This window comes from Drosophila biarmipes, chromosome 2R (assembly GCF_025231255.1).
Source record: "Drosophila biarmipes strain raj3 chromosome 2R, RU_DBia_V1.1, whole genome shotgun sequence".
Lineage (NCBI taxonomy): Eukaryota > Metazoa > Arthropoda > Insecta > Diptera > Drosophilidae > Drosophila > Drosophila biarmipes.
This window is the reverse complement of record NC_066615.1, coordinates 10,202,136-10,214,884: the sequence shown is the minus strand read 5'-3', so window position 1 is coordinate 10,214,884 and position 12,749 is coordinate 10,202,136. Positions and strand designations below refer to the sequence as shown.

At 50.4% G+C, this 12,749-nt stretch overlaps 4 protein-coding genes across 13 annotated transcripts; 2 read left to right on the top strand and 2 right to left on the bottom strand.

Moving 5' to 3' along the window:
* The first annotated feature begins 199 nt into the window (after positions 1 to 199).
* LOC108030193 (arginine-hydroxylase NDUFAF5, mitochondrial) lies at positions 200 to 1,475 on the top strand. 2 transcript variants are annotated; one of them, XM_017102948.3, is made up of 3 exons: positions 200 to 406; positions 465 to 720; positions 778 to 1,475. In XM_017102948.3, the coding sequence occupies exons 1-3, from the start codon at positions 270 to 272 to the stop codon at positions 1,384 to 1,386; spliced, it is 1,002 nt and encodes a 333-aa protein (XP_016958437.1). In that variant the 5' UTR covers positions 200 to 269; the 3' UTR covers positions 1,387 to 1,475. The 2 variants fall into 2 exon arrangements, with proteins under 2 accessions (XP_016958437.1, XP_043947776.1); XM_044091841.2 differs by lacking the exon at positions 200 to 406 and having other exon boundaries at positions 576 to 724.
* LOC108030192 (USP6 N-terminal-like protein) lies at positions 1,388 to 7,270 on the bottom strand. Of its 3 annotated transcripts, none has more exons than XM_017102946.3 (7): positions 7,118 to 7,270; positions 6,227 to 6,558; positions 5,486 to 6,167; positions 5,036 to 5,421; positions 4,914 to 4,978; positions 2,592 to 2,697; positions 1,388 to 2,425 (listed from the first exon to the last, which is right to left on the bottom strand). In XM_017102946.3, the coding sequence occupies exons 2-7, from the start codon at positions 6,376 to 6,378 to the stop codon at positions 2,359 to 2,361; spliced, it is 1,458 nt and encodes a 485-aa protein (XP_016958435.1). In that variant the 5' UTR covers positions 6,379 to 6,558; positions 7,118 to 7,270; the 3' UTR covers positions 1,388 to 2,358. The 3 variants fall into 3 exon arrangements, with proteins under 3 accessions (XP_016958435.1, XP_016958436.1, XP_016958433.1); XM_017102947.3 differs by having other exon boundaries at positions 2,592 to 2,646; XM_017102944.3 differs by lacking the exons at positions 1,388 to 2,425; positions 2,592 to 2,697 and adding an exon at positions 3,038 to 4,045.
* A 116-nt stretch (positions 7,271 to 7,386) lies between these two features.
* Positions 7,387 to 11,588, top strand: LOC108030146 (myeloid leukemia factor). 7 transcript variants are annotated; one of them, XR_001768478.3, is made up of 6 exons: positions 7,387 to 7,553; positions 8,188 to 8,408; positions 8,467 to 8,995; positions 9,563 to 9,760; positions 10,155 to 10,449; positions 10,899 to 11,034. XR_001768478.3 is itself a non-coding variant. In XM_017102863.3 (5 exons), exons 1-5 carry the CDS (start codon positions 7,498 to 7,500, stop codon positions 11,017 to 11,019), a joined length of 1,125 nt encoding a protein of 374 aa, XP_016958352.1. In that variant the 5' UTR covers positions 7,387 to 7,497; the 3' UTR covers positions 11,020 to 11,588. The 7 variants fall into 7 exon arrangements, 4 of the variants coding, with proteins under 4 accessions (XP_016958352.1, XP_016958355.1, XP_016958351.1 ...); XR_001768477.3 differs by lacking the exon at positions 7,387 to 7,553 and adding an exon at positions 7,974 to 8,135; XM_017102863.3 differs by lacking the exon at positions 10,155 to 10,449 and having other exon boundaries at positions 10,899 to 11,588.
* On the bottom strand, positions 11,539 to 12,717 carry LOC108030147 (uncharacterized). The gene is made up of 2 exons (XM_017102867.3): positions 12,581 to 12,717; positions 11,539 to 12,522 (listed from the first exon to the last, which is right to left on the bottom strand). The coding sequence occupies exons 1-2, from the start codon at positions 12,606 to 12,608 to the stop codon at positions 11,639 to 11,641; spliced, it is 912 nt and encodes a 303-aa protein (XP_016958356.1). The 5' UTR covers positions 12,609 to 12,717; the 3' UTR covers positions 11,539 to 11,638.
* Positions 12,718 to 12,749: the final 32 nt, after the last annotated feature.

Here is a 12,749-nt window from a genome sequence, read left to right as displayed (position 1 = left end):
TGACTTTTGAGATTCCATATGTAACGATTAATTTAATAATTACTTTATAACAGAAATCATAAAATTATAAGAATATTTTAAGTACATATACACATTATAATTGTATATGCTCTTACACATATTTTGTATATTCCAAATATCCAAACCTTAATCCAATGAAAAAATAGAAGGGTATACAGTATTCGACGTGCACATAATGTCAACAAAGTATTTTCATTTTATCATAGCCGGGTGCTTATTACAGCATTGCTTTAGTCCGGAGCGGGATAATGTTACGAAAGTTAACTAAACTGTCCACTTTAAAGGTCAGATGTGAGCTGCGTCCGCTCTCCTCGCTCAGCCAGACCCCGCAGCACATTTTCGATCGGAATGCCAAGAGATTGCAAAAGGAACGAGCAGCCCTGAGGTTAGTTCTTCCCATGAAGGCGGATAGAACCCATCTAAACCATCAACTCCTCCCACAGCGAAGATGTAGGACTGTACGACTACCTCAAGGAGGAGGTGGGCTTCCGCCTGGCAGACAGAGTGTTCGACATCAAGCGGGAGTTTAAGGCTGCGGCGGACATAGGATGCAGTCGGGGCTACCTCTCGCAGCACATCCTGGCGGAGAGCGTGGAGCATCTGACACTCACGGACACCAGTGCCTCGATGCTGGAGCAGGCGCAGGGCACTCCGGGTCTCAAAATGTCGAAGCTAGTCAAGGATGAGGAGGATCTGGATGTGGGTAATTAGGCCACTTACCCCCAAGTATCAAGTATAAACGAAAATCGCCCTTAGTTTGAGGACAACTCCCTCGATCTAGTGATCTCCAGCTTGAGTCTGCACTGGGTGAACGATCTGCCCGGCTGCTTTGCCCGGATCAAGCGCAGTCTGAAGCCGGATGGCGTGTTCATTGCCTCCATGTTCGGCGGCGACACGCTGTACGAGCTGCGCTCCTCGCTGCAACTGGCCGAGCTGGAACGCAAGGGTGGGATATCCCCGCACATCTCGCCCTTCACCCAGATCCGGGACATTGGATCCCTGCTGAATCGCGCCGGCTTCACCATGCTGACCATCGACACCGATGAACTGGTCATCGGGTACCCCAGCATGTTCGAGCTAATGTGGGATCTCAAGGGCATGGCGGAGAACAATGCGGCCTTCAACCGGCCGGCCCATCTCAGTCGCGAGACGATGCTGGCGGCCAGTGCCATCTACCAGGAGCTGTATGCGAAGCCCAACGAGAAGGGTGTACCGGCCACGTTTCAAATCATCTACTTTGTGGGCTGGAAGCCGGGTCCCAACCAGCCGCAGCCGCTGGAACGCGGAACCGGGGAGGTGTCCCTCAAGGACCTGGGCTCCATCATTGAAAAGGGCGGCAAGCTGGACACCAAGGCGGGGGATTAGCTTAGCTTCAGTTGACAGTTTTATTTTGAAACGCTCTTGAAAGTAATTGTAACTTAAATAAACATAATTCCTTTGCTGAGAAACTTAAACTAGTGATTCATGTTCGTGTAAATGTTAGTCGTGAAAATAATTACAAATACTCAATTCATTTGTCAGTTTGTTCTGGTCGTGTACTGCTATGCTGGTATAACTATACATAAATCTAGCGTAATCATTCGATTCGGTTCTCTATAGCTTTCAATTAATATTTGGTTGCCTTTCGCCTTTACATTCGTTTGCATTTCATGGACGTAACTTTTTAACGTTGCTTTGTATTTTGTTCGGTACGTATATACAAGTACAATTTACAACAATTTCTATAATATATGTTTGAGTTGAATTCAATACGCAATTAAATAGACTTCTAACCGCTTTGTAGGTGTATTAGATACGATTTGCTCTTGCTTAAATATTGTTCCATTAGCATTTTGTGTATGTAATTCTCGATTGCTTTTATCAATTGTTTAACTCGTAACTGTTGTAAATTTAATTTGGCGCATCTAGTCCCAGATCCGGGTTTCACTACCAAGTCGGGGCCCCTCAGGCTTCCCGCGGCGTATGTACAAAGTGTGTGAGACTCAGACTCTCGAAGCTTAATGTTGGCTAATGCTGCTCCTAAGGAAGTCCTAGTTCTAGTGGTTTCAGCGGTGGCAGGGCATGGAGACTTAAGGCTAGGCAAAGGCAGACGGCGGCGAGCACCAGGAACTAGGTGATCCCACTCCGGTTCGCCGCCGCCTTCTGCTTTGCTAGTCATCCCAGCGCCAGCGGAGATCTCGGCGGCACGGGCGGCGGTGTGGGCGTGGCTCTGGGCGAAGATGTGGGGCTAACACCCGGTGCTCCTGCTACTCCTAGGCCCGTAGAGGTGGCTGTGGTCAGCGTGTGGCGATTCTCTGCAGCTGCCGGCGCCGTGGAGGACGCAGGCGGCAGCTGACGTCAGGTGCCCAGCAGCATCTCACGCTGCGGAGTGTTCTGCAGCATGTTGGCGGTCCTCAGGTGGATACTGCAAGAGGATGGCGTTGAAAGGGGATTACTATGCTTCAAATGAATGACAGTCAAAGAGATATGCAGTGCATGAATTTCCAGATGGTAATGTGCTTGCAAGCGATGCAGCAGCATACTTTGCCGGCACTTCATCGCTTGCAGCACGAATGTTGCAATCTACTCACTTATTGTCCTCCAGCGACATGGTCTCCGACGAGCCGTGCGAGGCAACTGAAGTACCTGCAAGCGAACTTCGTATTGAGTGCGAATCCTCGGGAACAGTAAGCGTAACTAATAAATTGCGTTTATGGGTTTACGTTTGCGAGTTTTTGCGTATTTTTTCGATTTGGTTTCGACCAATCCCAGTTCGTCGTGTTGCCAATGCGTTGGAAAAGAGTTCGGTTTTCGGAAAATTGCATTTAGTTTTCGGTTGTGGTTGTGATTGTGGCAGAGTGAAATTTTGGTTAGCGGTGTTAGTGTTGTTGTGGTTGTTGTTTGTGAGGTGCAAATCGAATCGAATACTTCGGATTAATACTGGGCTCTGAACCGGAAACGGAAACGCCGCTGGCAGTTCAATAACATAATAATACAGAATGCTGACGGCGGAACATCGACCATGCTGGCGAGTGTGTTCAATTCAGTACAAAATCATATTTATTTGTGTGGTACGTTCGCTATATGTATAATCGTACAATTATTGGCTAATCAGATTACAACTACCATTTTGGCTTTAACATAAACTAAAGTTGAGTTTCTTTCGCAAGGAAAAGTGGAGTAAATGCAAGAGCAAACTTAGAGTACGTAATTAGTAGAGTAGTGGGTGTAAATACGTGTGGAAAGTAGTAAGGCGGATAACAATAAATATTAATCGTTGTACGTAGTTTCAAGCGGAATCGTTGGAGTCTTAGGATTATAAGTTCTTGGAATATTACGTTGAGACTCTCGGTTAGGTAATATCGGAGAGAGGATAGGAAGGAAGTACGTATAAACATCGATAATTGCTAGCAACTGAATAACAATTCAAGATTCCCGTCGGTTCGACAATACAAAAATTAAAGCTAAGTACGTGGGGGACATTACTAGCGAATGTTCGGGGTTTCTTTTTGGAAATCGTTATTGGCATATGCGTTTTACAAACCAAGGAGGCAAAACATTAACTACATAAAGAAAGATTACGCATTACGAATCAACTAAAATTAGAGGCGCGTGTTCTCCACGCTCAGCGCATCATCGTCGTCGTCGGCGGCGACCTCCATGGTCGTGACTGCGCCTCCACCTCCGCCTTTGCCTCCGTTTTGCATGATGTACACCACCTGGCTGCTGGGGGTCTTCGGGTGCAGGGGCAGGGGCAGGGGCAGCTGCTGGCGCTGGAGCACCTCCAGAGCCTGGTCCAGATCGAGGCGATTGCGACTGTCGCTATCGCTGCTGAAGCTGTGCCGCATGTGCTGCAGCCCGTTGGGCAGAGCCGGGTGCGGCTGCAGGTAGCTGAGATTGTGGATACTCTGGCTGCGGGCGGGGTCTTGGGCACTATCGATAGTGGTCACCACGAATCCGTTGCTGTACAGCGAGTAGCTACTATTCGCCGGCGAGGTGGCTAAGCTAGTGATACTCTCAAACGTTTTCATTGAGTATCCATCACCTAGGAACAGAATTACAGAAGCGATTGCGGATTAGGTCATTCGGTTTGATTTCGGTTTTTGCAGCTCCGATCGCCGATTGCCGGCAAGACGTAGAAGCGGTGGCTTGTGATCGAAACGGATATATGTACACGCAGCGGACAATGTTAGACAATGGTTACAGAATGGATCATCCGATTACATGAACGTCGAGGGGCGTATTTAATAAGCATGAACTGGTTTTTGCGGTTGCCTTGGTTATTGTCCCTTAACAGCTAGTACTTTACATACAGAACTAGAATTAGAATTAGTGCCCTTTGGATCCGTTACAGCTAAGGGGTACGTCTAAGGTTTCGTATTGCATCCAGAACCACTAACAATCGACTCTTGTTTTCACAGATCAGAGTTACACATTTCTCCCGCCCCTGCCAGCGTGCAAAAGGTCAATATTAGCATATTATTCAATTAGTTCAATGCTTCGGCCAGCGAGATGATGACGCACTTGGGCTGGACTGCCAACGACGACCCGCTGAAAGTGGCTACGATCTTAAAGTACACTCAAACGAAAAACTATACATCGCTAGTGAAATAAACAGAGTACATATGCCATTTCATATTCTAGAACTAAACAAGACTTTGTACATAGGATTACGGCTAAGGCAACACCAATTCAAGTTCGTTTTGGGGAACTGCTCGTGTTTATGTTTACATATACGTGATATATACACACAATTTGTGATAAACTTGCACCACACAATACAAAATAAGGAGGGGATTTTCAATTAAAATTGCAGATTATAGTTACAGTCGGTGGGTAAGTGGGGTGTTTAAAGCAAGCATTAGTATTAGTAGATAAACAGTGTAAGGACTTGTGTGTTGCTCATGACTCACCCGTGGCGCACTCGGAAGTCTCGTAGGACACTGTGGATTGCACCTCAATCGCGTTTTGTTCTTGTCTGCAAGACACACATATATTACTTAAGATAAGTTAATTTACAATCTCACTATCTCACCTTGATATCACATCTGTTATGACTTGCTTCTCCGCGTCCGTGTAATCATTGCGTCTACGCCCGATCTTCTTCTCCATGTCTGCCTCGACAAAGTCACCGAGTTTGCGGGTGGGGAACTCGTTCGACTTGGGTGGCGGCGGCACGTCCAGCTTGAGGTCCTTTAGCTTCTTCATCACCCGCTCCAGGCCCTGAATGGCTTCGTCGTCGCTGTACCCAAAGTTCTTGTGCAGCTTCACCTGCAAGTACTCGATGATGGCGTCCATGTCCTTTAGCCGCAGCAGCTCGTCCTTGTGGAGATACAGAATGTTGATGGCCATGGACAGAATAACGCGATCCCCATCCAACATAAAAATGTCCCACACGCGCAAACTCAGACTGAATGGGACCTGCAAAGCAAATAGATATTCTAAGTATTTGATTCATGACCACATATCTTGTGCTTTTACTCACGCGCTCGACGAAGACGACGAAGAACCACTTGATGGCGTACAGCAGGGCGTCAACATTGTGTTTGGTAAAGTGCTTGTGTAGTTTACGCATTATCTTAGACATGATGCGGTCATGGTGGTCGATGAATCGCGTGAGCTTTGGAAAGCCCTCTATGAACAGGCCGTGCATGCCGTACTTTGGGTCTGTGATTAGGGTGTTCAGTGCCCAGAAGGCCTCCTCCTCGTTCAAGTAGAGCAGCAGCACGCCGGCCACACAGGCCATGCCCTGGCAGTAGCCCAGCTCCGAGTTGTAGATGCTGTAGGCGTTGAGCACATTGAAGAGCGAGCACTGCTTCACGTTGTAGCGCTCGCGAAAGGCAAGATTGTCGCGGAACTGTCGATTCACATCCGCATCAATCTGTCGCGTCTCAGTGGAGTACTTCCTGGCCAGCTGCAGCATGCGGGCATAGACGCCGGCATTGCTGTCGGCCGTTTGTTTGATGTTGAGCAGGTTCATCCAGACCACCATACGCACACGATCCGGTATGCCCTTGTAGACGCGCTTGTGCAGCTTGTCCTGCGACGGCGGCCAGTGGCTGAGCATCTTCATCCACTTCTTGTCCCGCTCCATCTCGATCCTGGTGCGTTGCACCTCCTGAGCGTCCCGCGTCTCCGGCAGGCGGTCGTCATGCAGGAAGCCATATCTGTGGAGAGCAATGGTTATTTCTTATGAATGGAACAGGAACAGAAATGCGCTTCTTACTTGTCTGTCTTGAAGTAGAGCTCGAAGGTGGGATTCTCCCAGGGGTCCACCACATTGCTGGGGTCCATGCCCAGCTCGTAGCGGCGGAATATCTCCTCGCGCTCCTCCTCGGACCGCTTGACCAGCGCATCCTGCTGTTCGCCGTCCGTCATTGGGAGCAGGATCTGGATTTGGCGGGCGGAGGGCGGGGGCAGCAGGAGCGGGAGTGGGAGCCGGAGCCTGAGCCTGAGCAGGAGCCGGATCCGGAGGAGCAAGTGGCCAGAGCTGCTGGACTCTCCGCGCTCTCAGTTGGGGAGCGGCTGCTTCTGAGCTGGCTGGGCGATAGCGCGAAACTTTGATAAAGGGAATGGAAATAAATAACAAAGCATTAACATGCGAAAGCAATCCACAACATCGTGCTATACTATATGCGTATGTAAATAGCTAACGAGCGCATGACGCACCCAGGCATCGCCACTACGTATTCAAATGCAGTCCAATCTTTGGCGATTTTGGAGGAGCGTGGCACAGTGACGTGATGCTTCAGCTCCACCGAGCATCCGATGCAGTGTCAAGGCACAGAGCCAGCGAAACCTGTCACCGCTCCAGATAAACGCCCCCTGATCTGCGGTTGAATGTGAGTGGGCCAGGCGGAATTTAGACAGATGAATTCACGCTCGCCGTCCCCGACATTCAGCTTTGTCGCCTATTCCGATGCGGAATGTGCAATCTTTATGCTTTATCGTCCACACACTTCCTGTTTTCGCTGCGATTTGTTGTATTTTGTCAACACAGACGCACACGCACACACACTCACGCACTCTGGCAGCCGAGCGAGAGAGCGAGCGTTCTGGCTTTCACTGGCCACGCTCGCTGCGCCCCCATCAGCCACGCCGACCAGCCTCTGTTTACCATTTAATTTTGTACTGCCAATTCCTATTATCCACGCTGACCGCTTGAGTTTGCTGGCTAGTTTTTCACTTTTAAGTCGGCTGCATGTTTCCGATACATTTGGGGGCGAGTGTGTGTGACCGCGCAGGGCTGCCAGACCGGGGCAATAGAGCTGTTAACGTAACACAATGTAAGTACCAGGGGTGCAGTTGCGGTTTGTGTCTGGGCTAGCTGCCTTTCCAGGGCGGGGCAAACAAATCGATATACAAGCCATCGAGAAAATTCCACAGGGTATCGATTATCCATCATTTCTCACATCACTGTCTCGAAAATTCGTGAAAATTCTGCATACGGAAAAAGGAAAAACCCGAGCGACCGCGAGCCAAGTAAACAGCCAGAAAATGTCTTTATTCGGTGCCTTGATGGGGGACTTTGACGACGACCTAGGTCTGATGAAGTAAGTACGAAAACGGGGAAAACAGCAGGCGGCGATCCTGCGGAAGTAGCCCCTCTGGCGAATTTCCATACGTGTGCATTCAAGACGCCCTCTCAGGGCGTGGAAAAACACTCGGGCAATGGCAAATTAGGTGTGTGTCGGTAATTGGCCCGCAAATCCCCAGACCAGGTCAGTTATAGGCCCAAATATTGGCAATAAATAGCGTGCCAAGAGCTACAGCCAGTTGCCACACGCGCGTGTGTGGGTGTGTGTGCAGCATGCGTGAAGAGAAGACGTAATAATCGATAATTCGAATCGAGCGACCGCGGGGAAATGCAATTGGAAAATGCAGCTATTTCAAAGGTTTCCCCCTGGCACGGGGTCCTCAGACAAGTCGGATAGCGCCCGACCACAAAGTGACCCTTGCCCAGCCCATCGACCCTATAGACCCTTTAATGTATAAATAAACAGCAGGCCGCGGTGCCCTAATCACTACGCCCCGATGTCTGTCTACGACTATTTTTAGGCCCAGTTTAGAATGAACAACAAACGCAAAAGAAAATCCGCTAGTAACAGACCTAACCGCTCGCAAATGGAGCCCAAGTAACCCTCAAATTAGTCAAATCAACTGAGTAATCACATGTCCACCTTCCAGCAACCACATGAACCACACGATGAACGCGATGAACATGCAGATGCGCTCGATGAACCGCCTGATGAACAGCTTCATGCCGGACCCCTTCATGCAGGTCTCGCCCTTTGACCCCGGCTTCCAGCAGGGCGCCCTGATGGAGCGGCCCCAGATGCCGGCCATGCCCGCCATGGGCCTCTTCGGCATGCCCATGATGCCCAACTTCAATCGCTTGCTGAATGCAGGTGGGTAGCTGAAGTAGTTTCCCTCCTGAGACATCTCCTTAATCTCTTTTTATATCAGACATTGGTGCCAATTCGGGCGCCTCCTTCTGCCAGAGCACCGTCATGACCATGTCCTCGGGCCCGGATGGCCGCCCGCAGATCTACCAGGCCAGCACTAGCACCAAAACCGGACCCGGCGGCGTTCGAGAGACCCGCAAGACCGTGCAGGACTCGCGCACTGGCCTAAAGAAGATGGCCATTGGCCACCACATCGGCGAGCGGGCCCACATCATTGAGAAGGAGCAGGACATGCGCTCCGGGCAGCTGGAGGAGCGCCAGGAGTTCATCAACCTGGAGGAGGAGGAAGCCGAGCAGTTTGACCGCGAGTTCACCTCGCGCGCCACTCGCGGAGCGGTTCAGCCAGGACACCGGGGAGGTGGTATGCAGGCCATCATGCCCTCCCGTCCGCCGGCTCACACCTCAACGTTGACCATTGAGCCGGTGGAGGACGACGACGAGGATGATGACTGTGTGATCCAGGAGCAACCGCCCGTTCGCTCCTCCGCGGGCCGCCATTATTCCACTGCGCCAACGGCCCCGCCGAACAGGTGAGTGTAACGGAAAGCTGCACACCCACATCCGAGTCCCTGTTCCGTGCGCGTGATTGTGTAGTATTAGCCGAATAGCATTCGCTGGAGCGCGATCCAAAGATTCCCCAACTAACCAACCACTCCTCTCACACAACTGTTGCTAAATTGAAACGTTTGTATTTACTTGCAGATATAATTACTAAATCTAAAGTACATACAGTATATTTTACTAACTATCCGATAAAACAGAAACAGAATTGCATACTATAAATTTCTGCTAATTACATTCCCAACTGCGTTCAAACGAAACGAAACGAATCGAATCGAATCGAAATCATAAAATGCACAGAGGTAGGCGGCAACTTAAGCTCTCAACATCTTTCGTTTGTTCCGTTTTCGTTTTGCCCACGACTCCTTTCGTTCACCATGATCTCTCACCCACTCACGAACGCGCAAGAGCCCCGCGTTGAATGAACTGGATTGCCAACTAGCATAGCCCCGACTCCCAAAAGTATTGTTGTAATCTTTTCCAACTTTTCTTCGACTCGATTCCATACTGCGACAACAACTACGACACCGACTCAGTGGCAACAATGCAACAGCAGCAGCAGCAGCAACCTCTTCGCCAGCAACCTACGATCTAACCAGCGGAAACAACAACAACTACGTGAGCTCCCGTCGTTCGTACCTGCGAAATGGGCACGGGCATGGCCTGGCCACGCCCCGCCGCCCCCTGCGGACACCCCCATCCTCGCCGCTGGCCACGGTGTCCACTTCTCCAAGGTTTGTTCAGTCGCGATCGGCGGGAGCCGGCGGCTTGGGATTAACCAAGTAACCTAGACTATGTTAGCTTCGAACATCATCCCAAAACTGCTTGTAAAGTCCTAACCAAACACGTCTTCGGACAGCCGGAGCCTAGCGCAAGGGTTTTGTGGTCCGATTGAGGGTTGAAACAAGAAAACAAGGGGTTTTATGGCATCAATACTCTTGGCTTGTTCTTCAATATTGAATGAATTACACAGCTTTGCTCGCAACGACTTTTGTTCTCGAACTCTACATAGACTCCCTGGGTGTCCACGACATGATATTGTTATATACCATTTACCCCAGTGTATTAACGACATCTCGCTCTCTCTTCTCTTCTCCATCAACACTTTGTTCCTCCCAAATCATGCAGAGATTGGCGTCTTTATAATTCACGGTACCACCGCAAGTAGAGCGGAACCGTAGCCAAAACCAAAACCGAAACCAATGCTAATCCAGATATAAATATGTAATCATATGTAATCAAAACAACGACGAGAGACACGGCTTTCGGCGGGCCTCGACGTAACCCCACGCACTCTACTAACCGAAAGGGCCGCCAACGCTACGCTCCTCCGCCTCATCGCCACAAGAACTTCGAACCATCGAACCAGCAGAAACACCACATCTCCGTGCCAGCAGCGCAGCACTACGGCCGCAAGCTACGTGTAAGGCCGCACCTTCCCACAAACACACATGTAACTCTCTGTCTGCATTTGACCCGCCCGCAAGAGCCTCGCATCGCCAATCCGTGATCTGCGATCCGCAGACCACAGTCTGCGAGAGCCGCACTCCGACGATACCCCACTCTACGCGACGATCAATTGGCCATATCGACGCTAATCAAAATTCTAACGTTGTTGCTGCTGCTGTTGCTGCGCCTCCACTAACGACACTACGCGCGAATCCTCCGAACCCTACGACTCCATCACTAGCTTGCTCACATCTCACCCATCATTGCTCCTTTGACCTTCTCTCCTGCCATTAAATTTCCACTTGCGTTCGAATTGGCCTGTGTACGAATGATTATGTGTACCTTTTGTTTTGTATACCTTCTACGCACGCAATCCCCGGAACATGTTTATTAATGGCTATCTGTTTTCGCTCCCCAACGCAGCATACACCCACATCCCTACGCCGCCCATCCGAGGCGCCAACAGCGCGTCCTGAAGCATCAGCACACGGACGACGAGGCGGCCAACTCCTCCAAGGCGGGCAAACGCGGCAAGAGGCAGTAGTGGCAGCGTGTCCAGCTCCATGCTAACATCTTCCAAACCGCACACTCAGAAACACTGGAAGCAAGCGTTGGTCCTGGTCCAGAGCATCTCTATGTTACAGCAGAATAACCATTTTAAATATTTTCAACAAAGCATGTTCTTCAGTTATGCGGCCGTATCCTGCGTGGGTCATCCGTTTAACACTCCAAATTCAGGAAGTTTTGCTCTTTTCGATGCCCACTCGGGATGCAGATCCGACCGCTTACACTTAGGTAAAGCAAAAGTGACTATTCAGCGCCGAAATCTTTGCACTCTCGCACCTATCGCAAAATCAAAGAAAGTTTTGAATACTATTGAAATCCTATGTATAAGTTTGAATTATTCGGCTAATTCTCAGTTTCTAGATTTCGTTAGCCACTAAGCTTTAGATTACGGAGGCCCCGGCCCGTGTAAAGGGTCTCTAGCGATTCGAAGGCGCTCCAAACATAGAAAACACTACACTTACCAACTCCCCAATACATGTAATTCGTAAGGCTTAAGTAAATGTTGATGTGAATTTAATTAAACGGTAATTACATTATATTAGTGAATCGTCCACTGCGTTGTGCCTAACTTAAGGGGAATTAAACTAAGTAACCGACTAGTCCACCATCTCCATCTGCGTCTCCTCCGACTCCCGCCAGTTCCGCTGCACCATCTCCACCAGCTGCTTCCAGAAGACGGTCTGTCGCAGGTGGTTGGCCAGGCAGGCCAGGATGAAGGCCCAAGCCAGGCCCAGGTAGTAGTCCGTCTGCACGACGGGCACATTGGACAGGGGCTCGCTCCTGGTGCGGTTGAAAATCTCCGGATGAATGGCCTGCGGGTCCACGGTCTTCACATTCGTGTGCCGCATGATGAACCGCGCAAAGCTGCGCTTCTCCGAGTCCGACCACGAGGGATCGTACTTGATGAGCGGCCTGCCCTGGTGGAATATCATCAGTGTGGGCAGCGAGACGATGCCGAACTCCGCGTTGAAGCGCCCAAACTCGTAGGCATCCACGTAGGCGATGGGCAGCGTGGGAAAGAGGTGGGGCAGCAGGTTCATCATTGGCGCCACTCGGGCGCACTCCAAGCTGGAGGCGGTGCAGAAGTGGACCACCACACAGCTGCCGGGCTCGTGGCGCTTGGTGGCATTGCCCACTGGCTTCAGCAGGCCCACGATCTCCTTGGCACTGCGCATTATCAGCAATCCCGGCTCGGGAGCAGTTTCATTCTCTGGCGGCTCCTGCTGCAGGCACTTGATCAATATGGGTGGCTTTCGCACCGGAGGTACCTGGCCGGCGGTCAGGTGTAGGATGTGCTCGTCATCGGGGGCGCACGTGCGCCGCTCCTCCAGTAGGGCGAATGTCTCAAAGCTGTAGTGGCACTGGCCCCGGGAAATGCCCAGGGACTCCGAAGTTCCATTCGAGTAGAGGCCGAAGTAGTGGAGGGCACTCAGCAGTCCGGACAGTTCCGCCTGGGCCTGAGTGGCGGCGGCGCAGAGCACTGAGGCCATCGGAAAGTGTTAGTCCTCAAAACAGCCTTATTATCAAATAAAACTCACCCAAAATAAACAAGAGATTTTGGTGCATTTTGTCGTTGGTTTTGGGATCAGCTGTAGGATAAGTAGGCTGCCCTTTGATTGTGAAGAAATACCTGGAGACTGCTTGCTTGGTATATACTGAATCTGAATGTGAACTGCTTGAACAGAGTATCCTTTTTTAACCGAAAGT